The 12,302-nt window shown below is 45.1% G+C and overlaps 1 protein-coding gene across 1 annotated transcript in view; it reads left to right on the top strand.

Annotated features, from left to right (window-relative positions):
• The window catches only part of HMCN2 (hemicentin 2), a 169,408-nt gene that overhangs the window by 132,055 nt on the left and 25,051 nt on the right, over positions 1-12,302 (top strand). The window contains exons 63-77 of the mRNA XM_075185190.1: positions 210-353; positions 470-629; positions 2,420-2,544; positions 2,643-2,826; positions 3,724-3,821; positions 4,750-5,028; positions 5,169-5,359; positions 5,516-5,597; positions 5,721-5,857; positions 7,027-7,168; positions 7,551-7,695; positions 7,786-7,913; positions 9,070-9,240; positions 9,757-9,927; positions 11,475-11,624. Coding sequence (XP_075041291.1) covers positions 210-353; positions 470-629; positions 2,420-2,544; positions 2,643-2,826; positions 3,724-3,821; positions 4,750-5,028; positions 5,169-5,359; positions 5,516-5,597; positions 5,721-5,857; positions 7,027-7,168; positions 7,551-7,695; positions 7,786-7,913; positions 9,070-9,240; positions 9,757-9,927; positions 11,475-11,624 — 2,307 coding nt within the window. The remainder of the gene's footprint in view (positions 1-209; positions 354-469; positions 630-2,419; positions 2,545-2,642; positions 2,827-3,723; positions 3,822-4,749; positions 5,029-5,168; positions 5,360-5,515; positions 5,598-5,720; positions 5,858-7,026; positions 7,169-7,550; positions 7,696-7,785; positions 7,914-9,069; positions 9,241-9,756; positions 9,928-11,474; positions 11,625-12,302) is intronic.

Below are 12,302 nucleotides of genomic sequence, written 5' to 3'. Positions count from 1 at the left end.
ACTGACAGGTAAGACAACATGACTTCAGTAATGGAGACAGAAATGTAAAAGACACTTCAGTCTCTAGAGATTCATTAGCTGCTTTTCTTTAAACATAGTTGCCTACTCTCCCAGAATGTCCGGGAGACTCCCGCATTTCTGGGAGACCTATAAATGACCTCTTATTATTAGTATTTGTTGCATTCATGTTCTGTATGTGTTGTTCGCAGAGCACACTGGTGAGCGGGGAGTGATTATAAGAGGCAGCCGGCTACAAATCAACAGAGTGCAGCAGTCACACGCAGGACTGTACAGCTGCATAGCACAGAACCCCCTGTCTGAGGCTCACAAGGACTTCCTGCTACTAATACAGGGTACTAGACTACTACAGAATGCTCTGACTCATCTTCTGATGGGGGTTATGATGTGAATGGGCGCAGATCACATTCCTTGTAGAACACTATAAGATGTTTTTTTGTTTTTTTTGTAGTGGCTCCAAGAATCCTTGGATCAGAGATTCCCAGCGAGCGAAGTGTCCAGCTGAAACGGGAGGTGACCCTGGAGTGTAAAGCCGAGGGGACACCTCCTCCCCAAATCTTATGGCTAAAGGACGGGAAGCCCCTAGAATTATCCTCCGCACCAAACATCCGGTAATACTATATAGAATTCATCTCCCGCACTTTCCTCCGGTTTGTGAGTCGGAGGAAGAAGTGGATTAGTGGTTAAGTTCACAGCCTGTATATATGAACAGGGCAATGTACAGGGACCAATAACAAAGCAGAAACTATTTATCTATGTTGTTTCTCAATACCTTTACTATGGGGGCTTTTATACTGGTGTCTGGGTAAAGTGCGTTTCTGCTAGTAGTTACTAGGTGCAAGAGAGAGTTTTGTCCTATCATAAATGCCCAGGAGCTTGAGCAATGGAAGCATGATTCAATGATGGTCAATGTAATATTTTTCTAGGACCCTTATGAGGGGCAGTAGATTTGCAGAATGGGGACTGATCATGAAGGTCACATTTCCCTACAGCTGTGAGCACTGCCCGCTGCTTTACAATGCTCGTCCGCAGATTTAGGTCTGGATTTAAGTTTGCTGATGACCTGAGGCTGATTTTGATGCTGCAACCCTCCAAATTGCTGCCTCCCATCAATTTACTGCTCAATGGCCACTGCGTCTTCTCTGTATAACATAAATAAACTAACTCTGCTTTCCTTGCAACCATCATTGATTGATTATGCTAGGAGGTGTGTGAATACATATATATATATATATATATATATATATATATATATATATATATATATATATATATATATATATACACACAGTCCGTTCTCAGTGTCATTGGTCATTGTTATACAGGCCGTGATCTTATTGTTATACGGGCAGTGATCTTAACCACTGATATCCAGCCCGTTTTCAGTGTCATTGTTATACAGACTGTGATCTTAACCACTGAACTCCAGCCCATTCTCAATTTCATTGTTATACAGGCAGTGATCATAACCACTGATCTCCAGTCAATACTTGGTCTCGTTGTTATACAGGCCATGATCTTAACCACCGATCTCCAGCCCATTCTTGATGTCATTGTTACACAGGCAGTGATCTTAACCACTGATCTCCAGCCAGCTCTTGGTCTCATTGTTATACAGGCCATGAGCTTAACTACTGATCTCCAACCCATTCTCAATGTCATTGTTATACATGCAGTAATCTTAACCACCGATCTCAAGCCCATTCTCAGTGTCATTGTTATACAGGCAGTGATCTTAACCACTGATCTCCAGCCCATTCTCAGTGTCATTGTTATACAGGCAGTGATCTTAACCACCGATCTCCGGCCCGTTCTCAGTGTCATTATTATACAGGCAGTGATCTTAACCACTGATCTCCAGCCCATTCTCAGTGTCATTGTTATACAGGCAGTGATCTTAACCACCGATCTCCGGCCCGTTCTCAGTGTCATTGTTATACAGGCAGTGATCTTAACCACTGATCTCCAGCCCGTTCTCAGTGTCATTATTATAAAGGCTGTGATCTTAACCACTAATCCACTTCTTCCTGCTACTGACACTTCCTTGGTACATTCACACATGTTAATAATAAGCTGACACATTTGCATGAATAGGTTGGGATCAGTTCTATTATAACCATCTAAGAACAGGATACATTAAAGTACTGGTTTATGTACAAGAAGCACTAATAACGGTCAACAATACATATGTATAAGTGCCAGGAGGTTATTAGAAGTGAAGATATGAGATAAAGATATGAGAGAACGTTGTGGTCCTGCTGAGAGGCATTGTCCTACACAGCCGGCTTCTGGTCAGTAATGAAGGATACTATAGTCAGCTTCTCCTAAAAGCAGGAAGTGATTGGGAGACCCATTATGTGGTTGCATTAGTCCACTACCCTAATGTTCTCCTCTTGTTCAGTCTCTCCCAAGACGGAAGTTCCCTGCTCCTGACTTCTGTTCAAGCCTCTGACTCCGGCCGCTACACGTGTCTGGCTCGTAACATTGCTGGAGAAGACACAAAGGTCTTCATGTTGAACATACTTGGTTAGTGTGATGATTACCCTGCTAGATTTCTTATTGCAATGTTTTCCTTCTCTCAAAAACTTTATTGTTTGGGGGTTTTTTTTGTGTGGCGCATACAGTTCCTCCATCGTTTGAATCAGGCGCCAACGTTTCAGAGACCCTCAGCAGTGTCCCGGGATCACAGGTGAACCTAGAGTGCCATGCCAGCAGCTCCCTGCCCGTACAGCTGACCTGGCTAAAAGACGGAAGCCAGCTTACTGCTTCTCGCTTCTTCAGGATCTCTTCTGGTGGGCGTATCCTCCGGTAAGGAGCTACAGTCTGTTCTCCGCTAGTGATAGTTTTCTTCACATTTATGCGTCTATTTATGCTCTGTCTAAATTCGGACAGTGCGTCGCTTTGAGCGTCACCTACACAGTTACCAGGTGGTTATTGACACCCTTTGATTCCTTTAATGTGGCTGGGACCCACAACCTGTGGTTCCTGGTCATTAGATTGCCCAGCATTCTATAACCTCACCCCCTCCACTTCTTCCTGCTCTTGAAACCTTGGTGTCGACATCATTGGGGTTCCCACAGAGGAAGCAGAGACCCTGAGTCTGGTAAAACACAAAGAGGCTTTTCAGACACTGTCCCTACTACTAGACCATGTTGTAACATGCTCTAACATGAGCTTAGATGTCACTGACATGGTATTGCAGGTGAACACATGCTACTTTTATTAACCGTTAAAAAAAATAAAAATTATGTCTTCCCTTATGGAGTAAAAAATGAATACAATGTGTAAAAATAAAAAACGCTATGCGCATCTTCCCCCCAACATATATTGATAATATGTATCCTGACGCTTTTAAGTGAACGTTACCTGTAATAAAGTACACATATTAGGTATGCCTATGAACGTTAGAAGATGTAGGATAAATATTGCTGTATCTTTGTGGGGTTAAAATATCTGCATAGAAATTAGAAGGGGTGAAAACATATTTAAGCATCCCTCGTACCCCCATTCCTGCCTATATATATTTCTACATTTGTTGCCAAAAGAAATTAGAATTTGTCTAGAAAAAAAATTTGAAATTAATTTGGGTAAACGTAAGAAATTGAAAAATGATTACCCATGAAGGGGAATTGTAGTCCGGAACCTTGAGACAGGTGGGTACAATCCTCCGTGGGTGGCCGTTAACCCTGTGTTTTCATCTGCCAGGATATCCCATGTACAGGCGTCTGATGCCGGGATCTACACTTGTGTGGTATCCAGTGCCGCTGGAACTGCAGAGAAGAGCTTTACCCTAGTGGTGGAGAGTAAGCACTGGGCTTCATTATCTGTGGATGGGTTGGTGGAGGGAGTGGTGGTGGTGTAGTTTGAATGTCAACCTCAAATTACAGACTGGTACAGAGCAATAAGTCAGTAGACGGTTTATCCATGTTCTGTTTTGTCATTTAGAACACTAGTTGATTTTAAAACACAATTGGAGCGGCCGGGCAGCATCCTCTACCTGCCTCTGGGCTGCCAGGCACATGTACTTAGTGTGCAGCCCAAAGCAGCTCGCCCCTGCTAGGAGTGACAGGGAGGTGGGGCCCATCAATCAAAGTGATGGTGCCCTCCCCGCTCTAAGAAACTGTCTAGATCCACCCCTGATTTAAAGTTAAGTGTAAATCCATCTTCAAGGTGCAACTTTGCAGACAGATTTAGAGTTGGGATGTGTTCTAACTCAACTCTAGATCAGTGTTAAAATTAAGCTGCTCAATAATTTGTGTCCTACAAATTTGTATTTGCGCCCCTGGCCTCGCAGCATGGCTTGTCCAGGAATACATACATTTACACACTTTAGCTGGATTTGCTCCGAACGCTAAATGAGGCCCCCCAGTGTCGCGTAGAATAGGGTAAGCTTTAAGTGAGAAGATGACGAGAGGAGGAGGTATGGGAGTGACCTAGAGGTGGAGCTATTGAGGTGTGGGGTGAGATTTTGTAGTGGGTGAGAAGTGGAATGGGATAAGGAAGAGATTGCCAGAAGTGCAGGTGTTTGGGAAATAATTATAAATGAAATGACGATGAGTAAAGTAGATGGAAGAAAGACTCTCATTCCATTATCCTTAATTAATTCCTAAAGACAGTTGCTAAAACCAAAATGATCAGAAGGAATTAATTTACTGTTTATGATATTGGTAACATTGGCACAATAGATGGCATGGAATATGTACCTGTTAACTGTGTTGTTGTCTGTTCCAGCTTTGCCGGTGGTGGAGCAGTCGGAGGGCACAGAAGAAGTCACTGCAATCAAAGGATCTTCTGTGACGTTCACTTGTGAAGCTCATGGTTCCCCTCTGCCTTCACTGTCCTGGGAGAAAGACGGCGAACCACTCAACCTTCAGAGTAACCTCCTCCCCAACGGGTTGGGAACCCGGCTGTACCTGGAATCTGTCCAGGCCAGCCATTCGGGACTCTACTCCTGCACTGCTCTGAATGTAGCCAGGAAGGTTAGCAAGCACTTCCGCCTGACCGTCCTAGGTAGGTTGTCGAGAGAACTTCATGACCAGATCAAACCTTGTCTTGTTCATGGCTATAGACACTTCCCCCATACTGTTAGAGACAGTAAGCAGAATGGGAGTTGGCAAATGCAATGACCGACTTCATGTTGTGTTTCCCAGAACCACCGAGGATCGAGGGTCCTTATTTCCCCACCGAGATCTCCGTTTCCATCGATGATCCTCTGGAACTGGTGTGCAATGCAGCTGGTATCCCTGTCCCAGAAGTCATCTGGGAGAAGGACAGGCTTCCTTTGTCACGACCAGACTTACTGACAAGAAACGGGACTGTTCTTAGGATAGATAGAGTGAAGGTATGAGTGCTGATGTCTCCACTGTCCCTATCTGTTACACTCCTTATGACCACACAGCTGCCACGCAACAAAGCCACCATGTTTGTTGTTGGCATAAGCAACCTGCAGTGGTGTTAGAGAATGTAAGCGAGATGTCTGTGTTTGGCTCTGTTATAGGCGGAAGATGCTGGGATTTATGTGTGTGTGGCAAACAACGCAGCAGGAAGAGACTCGAGGGCCATCTGGGTGCGGCTGAAAGGTGAATTATCCTGTACAAGAATATAAAATGTTGCATAAAGTAATGTGTGCAGAGATAGCACTATGTTGTGGGTCTTATGCAATAAGATAGTTGTGCTCCTGACTTGTAATATGTTTTCTCCAGTTCCCCCCAGTGTAATTGGATCTAATGAACCTCGCTCACTCTCTGTGTCCATTGGAGGACAATTGGTTCTTGAATGTAGGATGGAAGGTGATCCGGCTCCAGCCATTCAGTGGTTCAAAGGAGAAACCCCCCTCCAGGTACAGATATGAAAGTTGTCACCAGTTTCACTAAGTAGAAATCTTGATTTGGGTCATGTCAGAAATGTCGTACGAGTGCATGCGACCAGCTGCTTAGTACCCGACTGTCCTTGAGAAAATAAATCTTCTGATATTGTATGTTGAGATCCAACCTTCTTTTACTGTGATTATAAAGCGTTATAGGACAGGATGGGAGAGGTATAATGGTGTCCTGCCTCCTGCAGTCACTGTAGGAGGACAGTGGAGGTGATTGCCCTGGGGTAAGAAACTTCTGTGGAGGGGGAGAGGAGGAATGCAGGAGCCGGGGGAGGAGGGGGGGAGGTGAGAAGTTCGTCTCTCCTTCCCCTAGGTAAGAATTGGCAACTTTGTATTGTTTGCCTTCGGGATATCCTGGAGGGCAAAAGGGGGCAGGGCGGCGAATTGTGTCATGTTGGCCCCACCCCCACAACAAAAATGCCACTTTGTTGTGGGGCGGAGCTAAAATGACAAGATTCACCACAAAACGCGTCATTGAGGGTCCCTACGGACAGATGCCTGTTCTCTCGGGAGTCCGGGAGACCTGCCCGGAATTTGTGAGTCTCCCAGACATTCCTAGAGAGTGGACAGGTATGGACAATGTACATGCCTCATGGAAGGACAGGCCTGCCAACATGTGTACACTCTTAGTAGCACCCAGGGGCTTAACTAGACCTTTTTGGGCCATATAGCAAATTTCTTTTACGGACCCCTATATACATGAAGCAGAAAACATAATTTCTCCTTTAGTTTATTAAAGTTTCCTCTACTGACCAGTCTATGGCAATCACAGGCTTCATTTTGGTTACTATAACAGCAGCCACAAACTGATCACTAGAGGGAGCTTCAGTAAGATGGTGGATGTGAGAAATTGTCTGCAACCTCACTGCTGCTGTATGGGGCTTTGAGAGGTCCGGAAGCCCCTCACCCCCCCCTTCCCCACCCAAAAAAATATGCACATCCTGCCACCATGGCAAATAAAAGGAAAACATATAGTTGTATTACTCAATGTAAGGATGTGCGTGGGCATTCAGCTGTCCTATTGGCTAATATGTTCTGGAGATGTACAAATGTACGGTTCATCAAAATATCCTATTGTAGATTAGGTATATCTAATTGTAGGTGAGTGTGACTCTTTTTTTATTTTGTTCCAGGAGGACAGACGAGTGCAGATCTTGTCTAAGGGCCGTTATGTACAGATTTACAACTTGCAGGTCTCGGACAGTGGAGAATACACCTGCTTAGCCACTAACCTCGTAGGCTCCACCAGCCTGAACTTCATTGTAGAGATACAAGGTGAGTGACCAGCCATCAGTACTGGACAGGGTCTTCAGAATTTGTAGAGTGGGGTTTCCACACCACGCCGCCAGTGGGCGTGACCAGCATGCATGGGGGCGTAGCTATAATTTTAGACAGTGCTTGGCTGCTCTCCAACTCTTCCTATCCCCATAATATACATGGGCAATGCTGCGTGCACTATTGTTAGGTACATGCAACTCTCCCTTTTCAAGCAGAGCCATGTGAAGCCGGGGCAGGGTCCAGCCACCTCAATTATACAGTGCCCCAGGCTTGAAGGGGGGTTTCCAGGCACTAGGAACCCCCACCCCCACCCCACGGTTTGCCTATGGTCTTGTGTGTAACCTGGTTATTGATGATACCATGATCTTCTGTGTTTCAGTTGTACCTTCCATCCTGCCGGGACCATCAGTGGTCAGTGCACACGTTAACCAAACAGCCTTATTGCCCTGCAGGGCGGAGGGGCTCCCAGCACCGACTGTGACCTGGAGGAAGGATGGTAGCCAGCTCTCTGTAGAGATGTCTAGGTAATGTATAGAAAATCCATTTCCTTTTCTTCTTCCACCAATGGTCTTTTAATACAATCAGCACTAAGTAGGCCTCATCTCTTCTTCTAGGCTGGAGTTTCTTAAGGATGGTTCTTTGCGCATCCCCCAGGCTTTACTTCAGGATTCTGGGTATTATCGCTGCACAGTCACAAACTCAGCAGGCCTCGCTCATCGGGGGGTGGAGCTACGAGTTTATGGTAAGTAGAGATTAGACTTCTAACAAATTATTGTAAATTCAGCCAACAACCGTTCAGTGAAGTAATATCCATGAGAATATATGATTTCAAATTATTTCCTTTTAGTTAATGCGATCTGTGCTTAATATGGGAGCTGTAGGCATTGCTTTTTTAACGCAATATATATAGTTTATGCTTCCAGAAGAGTATATGGTACATACATTATACATTGGTCATTATACATTGTTTCTGAAACTTTGTGAAAAATATATTAGCATGAATTTACTACAAGATAATGGTTCTGCATTTTAACTCTATCATAAATTGTCCTAAGAAGGCAGATAAATTAATTTCGGATGTTACATGATAAAAGTCAATCGTAAGAGAATAGAAATGTACAAATATTCACGAGAATGCAGCCGATCAATTCATTAAGGACGAGTGATATCCCTGAGGTACTGTGGAGGCGGCCATTTTGTGAGCCAAAGTAATATTTTTGAAGTGAATGCATTGAACAGATTAGTCTGTATGTGTGGCCTAGGCAGGGGCGGATCTAGACATTTGTCCTACCTGGGGTGATTTTAGGGGGGGCGATTTAGGCCTCGCCCCCTTTCTGATGTCTAAGGCTGCCGGCGGCTGCACAGTATGTGCAGGTCCGTTCAGCAGTGGCAGTGTGCTGTCCCGCTGCTCTGATTGTGTTTAAAACACAATCAGAGCAGCCGGGCAGCACACTGTCACTGCTGAACGGACCTGCACAGTGTGCAGCTGTCGGCAGCAAGCCCCTGGTAGGGGGGGCCCCCATCGCCCCCCCCCCTGGATCCGCCACTGGGCCTAGGTAGGTCAGGATGTGGTCTAATTTGCCCCATTTTTCCATTTGGGGATGTTGGGAGGTAAGCATACCAATACCACATAGTCAATAGTATGTATTCATCTTGGCCTTAAATAATATACACATCTGTCTGTGGATGGTTCGAGTGCAGAGCCTGCTCTGCTCTTTTGGGAGAGACTTCCACAATCTGGAGGTGCCCTTAGCTGGGCGGAGAGGCAGAGAAACTTATGTGCAAAATAATAAACTAATTTGCATTGTAACATGGTCTGTCCAGAAGCAAACTCTTGATTTTTTTGCTTTGCTCTCCTTAATGACTCAGGCCCTCTTGTCTATTCTGTGTCCTGACAGCTAACGGTGGCTTCTCGGAGTGGCAGGAATGGGGTCCATGTACTAGGACCTGTGGGATGGGGGTACAGGAGAGAGCCCGGCTGTGTAATAACCCTCCTCCATCAAATGGAGGGACCCCGTGCATGGGACGAGACGTGGATGTGAGGACCTGTAATCTACTTCCCTGCCCAGGTAACTCAAGTGTTTATCTGCAATTCACATAAAGGGCCGTTCACTACCACAAAATATACAGACTTTCCGCGCTTTTTTGTTTTTCCAAAATGTGCGTCTATTTGTCTAAGGTACACGCCCACATTCCGCGTTTGGGAACTGCCCCCATAAAGTGGGGATGCATATATTTTTGTAGGATTGTGGATGCACATGAAAATGTAAAAAAGCTAAATTTTTTCAAAGTCCATCTTAATTGTACTCTGAAAAAACTGCTCATTCCATACCTTGGGACCGTTATATTGTTACAAAACCCCAAAAAAGTCCCTTTGTGGGGTAGAGACACTGCAGCCACTGCTAACAAGGGATTGCCCCCGTGAATATGACCAATATACCCCTAATATCTCATTTTAATATTGTCCCACAAAAGCAAATTTCTATGTGCTGTGTGGGCACACTATAGCACGTTGGTAAATGACCCTCGTTGTCTGAAGCTTAATGCAGGCGGCTGATGATTATATCTCGCGTGTCTCTCCTCAGTGGACGGAGGGTGGACGGGCTGGAGCAGCTGGTCGCAGTGTTCGGTGTCCTGCAGTGAAGGCATCCGGCAACGCTCTCGTTCCTGCTTCTCGCCTCCGCCGCAAAATGGAGGCAAAACCTGCGTTGGAAAGGACATTGAGATTGAGGCCTGTCTGTTGCCACAATGCCGAGGTATGTTCACTATTGTCACGGCATGGTGTCCCGTATGATACACAAGTGATGCTAATATATGTGAAATATCCTGTAAATAATATCTGTATAAACAGCCAGTGCTTATAATCGGTGAGTTCTGATGTAATCGCTTCAGTGTTCATTCAGAAAAAGTCTGTATTGTAAGGAATTGGACCATCATCAGTTTTTGTGGCATTTCTGTGCTGCACATGCAAAATACATCCGTATCCCCATTGGTGTGTGTATTAGACTGACAGCCCCTTACACCGGGTGAGGTAGGACGGGAGTACAGTGAGAGCGTCTACACATAAGTGTATCACAAGCCCTTAGGTGCCACCTTATGGGGATCTGGTCACATGCCCAGATACACTTTTTAGGAAGCGTATCTTTAGTGGGTGCTGTTGGCCTGGTGTAAAAATACATTTTTAAGGAAAACGCAATTGTTGCATTAATTGTCAAGACACCATTCTCTCTTGTGTTCATTACACTCTATTAAACTATACTATATATGTATGTGTACATATATATATATATATATATATATATATACCACCACTTCTATTGCTGCATTATAACACTGTCAAATTCCATTGACTTACATTCCCATTACATTGTTTTACTGTCACCTCTAAATTTACACTTCAATCACTGTGTGTGTATATATAATGTATATATGTGTAAGATAAAACAAGTACACACAAGTAAAAAAAATCCATCAACCAAACTGCAATGACATATCTCTTTTCCCTTGTCTCAAAATATCTCCCCACTCGACTCATCCACACTGGTTACCTGATCCCATTCCCAGTTGCCTGATCACATACCCAGTTGCCTGATCCTATTCCCAGTTACATGATCCAGTTACCTGATCCTGTTTCCAGTTGCCTGATCCTATTCCCAGTTACCTGATCCCATTTCCCGTTACCTGATCCCATTCCCCATTACCTGATCCCGTTCCTAGTTGCCTGATCCTATTCCCAGTTACCTGATCCCGTTCCCAGTTGCCTGATCCTATTCCCAGTTACCTGATCCCGTTCCCAGTTGCCTGATCCTATTGCCAGTTGAGGAATTCCATCCCGTGTATGACAAGACCTTTCCTCTACCCTCCAAACCTTCAATTGTTCCATGAAACTCACCTCTTTAAGCAACCTTATCAGATCGCCAAACCAGCCTCTGTCTTAACCTATTTAGGATATTATACCCAATCAGCCCTCTACGCAGTTCACACAAGACTTACATTTATTATCTTCATATTCAGTCAAGGAAAAAAGGGATTAAGGAAGTCGGGGTTTATATTCATGATCACAGGTAAACTCTGCGCTGAGATGTACCAAAGAACTCAGAGATAGCTGGTGGAACTCAGACAGCTTCTTGTTATAAGCCAATCAGATATTAGCTTTCATCTTTTCAATAGTGTACTAACGAAAGCTAGTGTCTGATTGGTTGTCCTGATAACCAATTGATGTACATGTATCATGATTAAATCAAGCATTTATAAATGTGCTATATTTAATATTGTCCCATAAACGTTTCTTTATCTGCTTCAGCTGTCGCCTCTCGCGTACGTGCCAGCCTCATTGGCATTATTAACGACCAGGATTTCGGAGTATCCTCACTCAGTGCCAACATGACGGAGAACTCCCACTCTGGAACCACCACCATCAGCAGCAGCATTGAGAACATCCCGCCCTCAGTAGGTATGTGTTACCCCCAACGTATGGGCACCTTACTACTTCATTAACGTACAAAGCTTCGGGGCACATGGCTTTTTTATAGCCAGCTCCACGCCACTATGGGTTTTGTCACGAGACCTTTATGTGGAACTGATAATCACATAGAGACCTCTTCACGCAGAGACGGACTTCCCAGGATCACTTTACAGTGTCATAGCTGTGGCCAAGGATAGCCATAATTCTGTGCATTTGTGCACAGAAGGCCATTAAAAATCATCTGGATGGTCCTAGGAAAATCAGGATTGTTGGCATGTATCTGTTTCCATTCCATTCTCTTCGTTCGGAACAGGAGACGAGTCCACATATTGAAATATTTGGTGGTTGACCTATGGCCGCTGCTGGGGGTGCAGTGACTCCGGGGCAAAGAGGTGTGGGGTCCATCTGCTGCAGAGCCGCTCTTCTTAGTACTCATAGGGTGGGCACATGTGCTATTCCCAAATGGGGAAGAGCAGGAGGATGGACCAGCATCGCCATCCCCAGGGCCTGACTGGCAAAATTTAACCCGGGGGGATAGACGCAGCTCAGCAGCCTATTAGGAAGTAGGAAAATGCAGGTAGCCCAGTGATCCAGTCCAAAGTAGCCCACTATGGGAGCGGCCCGGGAGGAGGGGGGGGGGGGGGCAAATGCCCACCAGTCCAACCA

The sequence above is a fragment of the Mixophyes fleayi genome, chromosome 9, assembly GCF_038048845.1.
Source record: "Mixophyes fleayi isolate aMixFle1 chromosome 9, aMixFle1.hap1, whole genome shotgun sequence".
NCBI classification, from domain to species: Eukaryota; Metazoa; Chordata; class Amphibia; order Anura; family Limnodynastidae; genus Mixophyes; species Mixophyes fleayi.
This window is presented reverse-complemented; position numbering and strand designations above follow the sequence as displayed.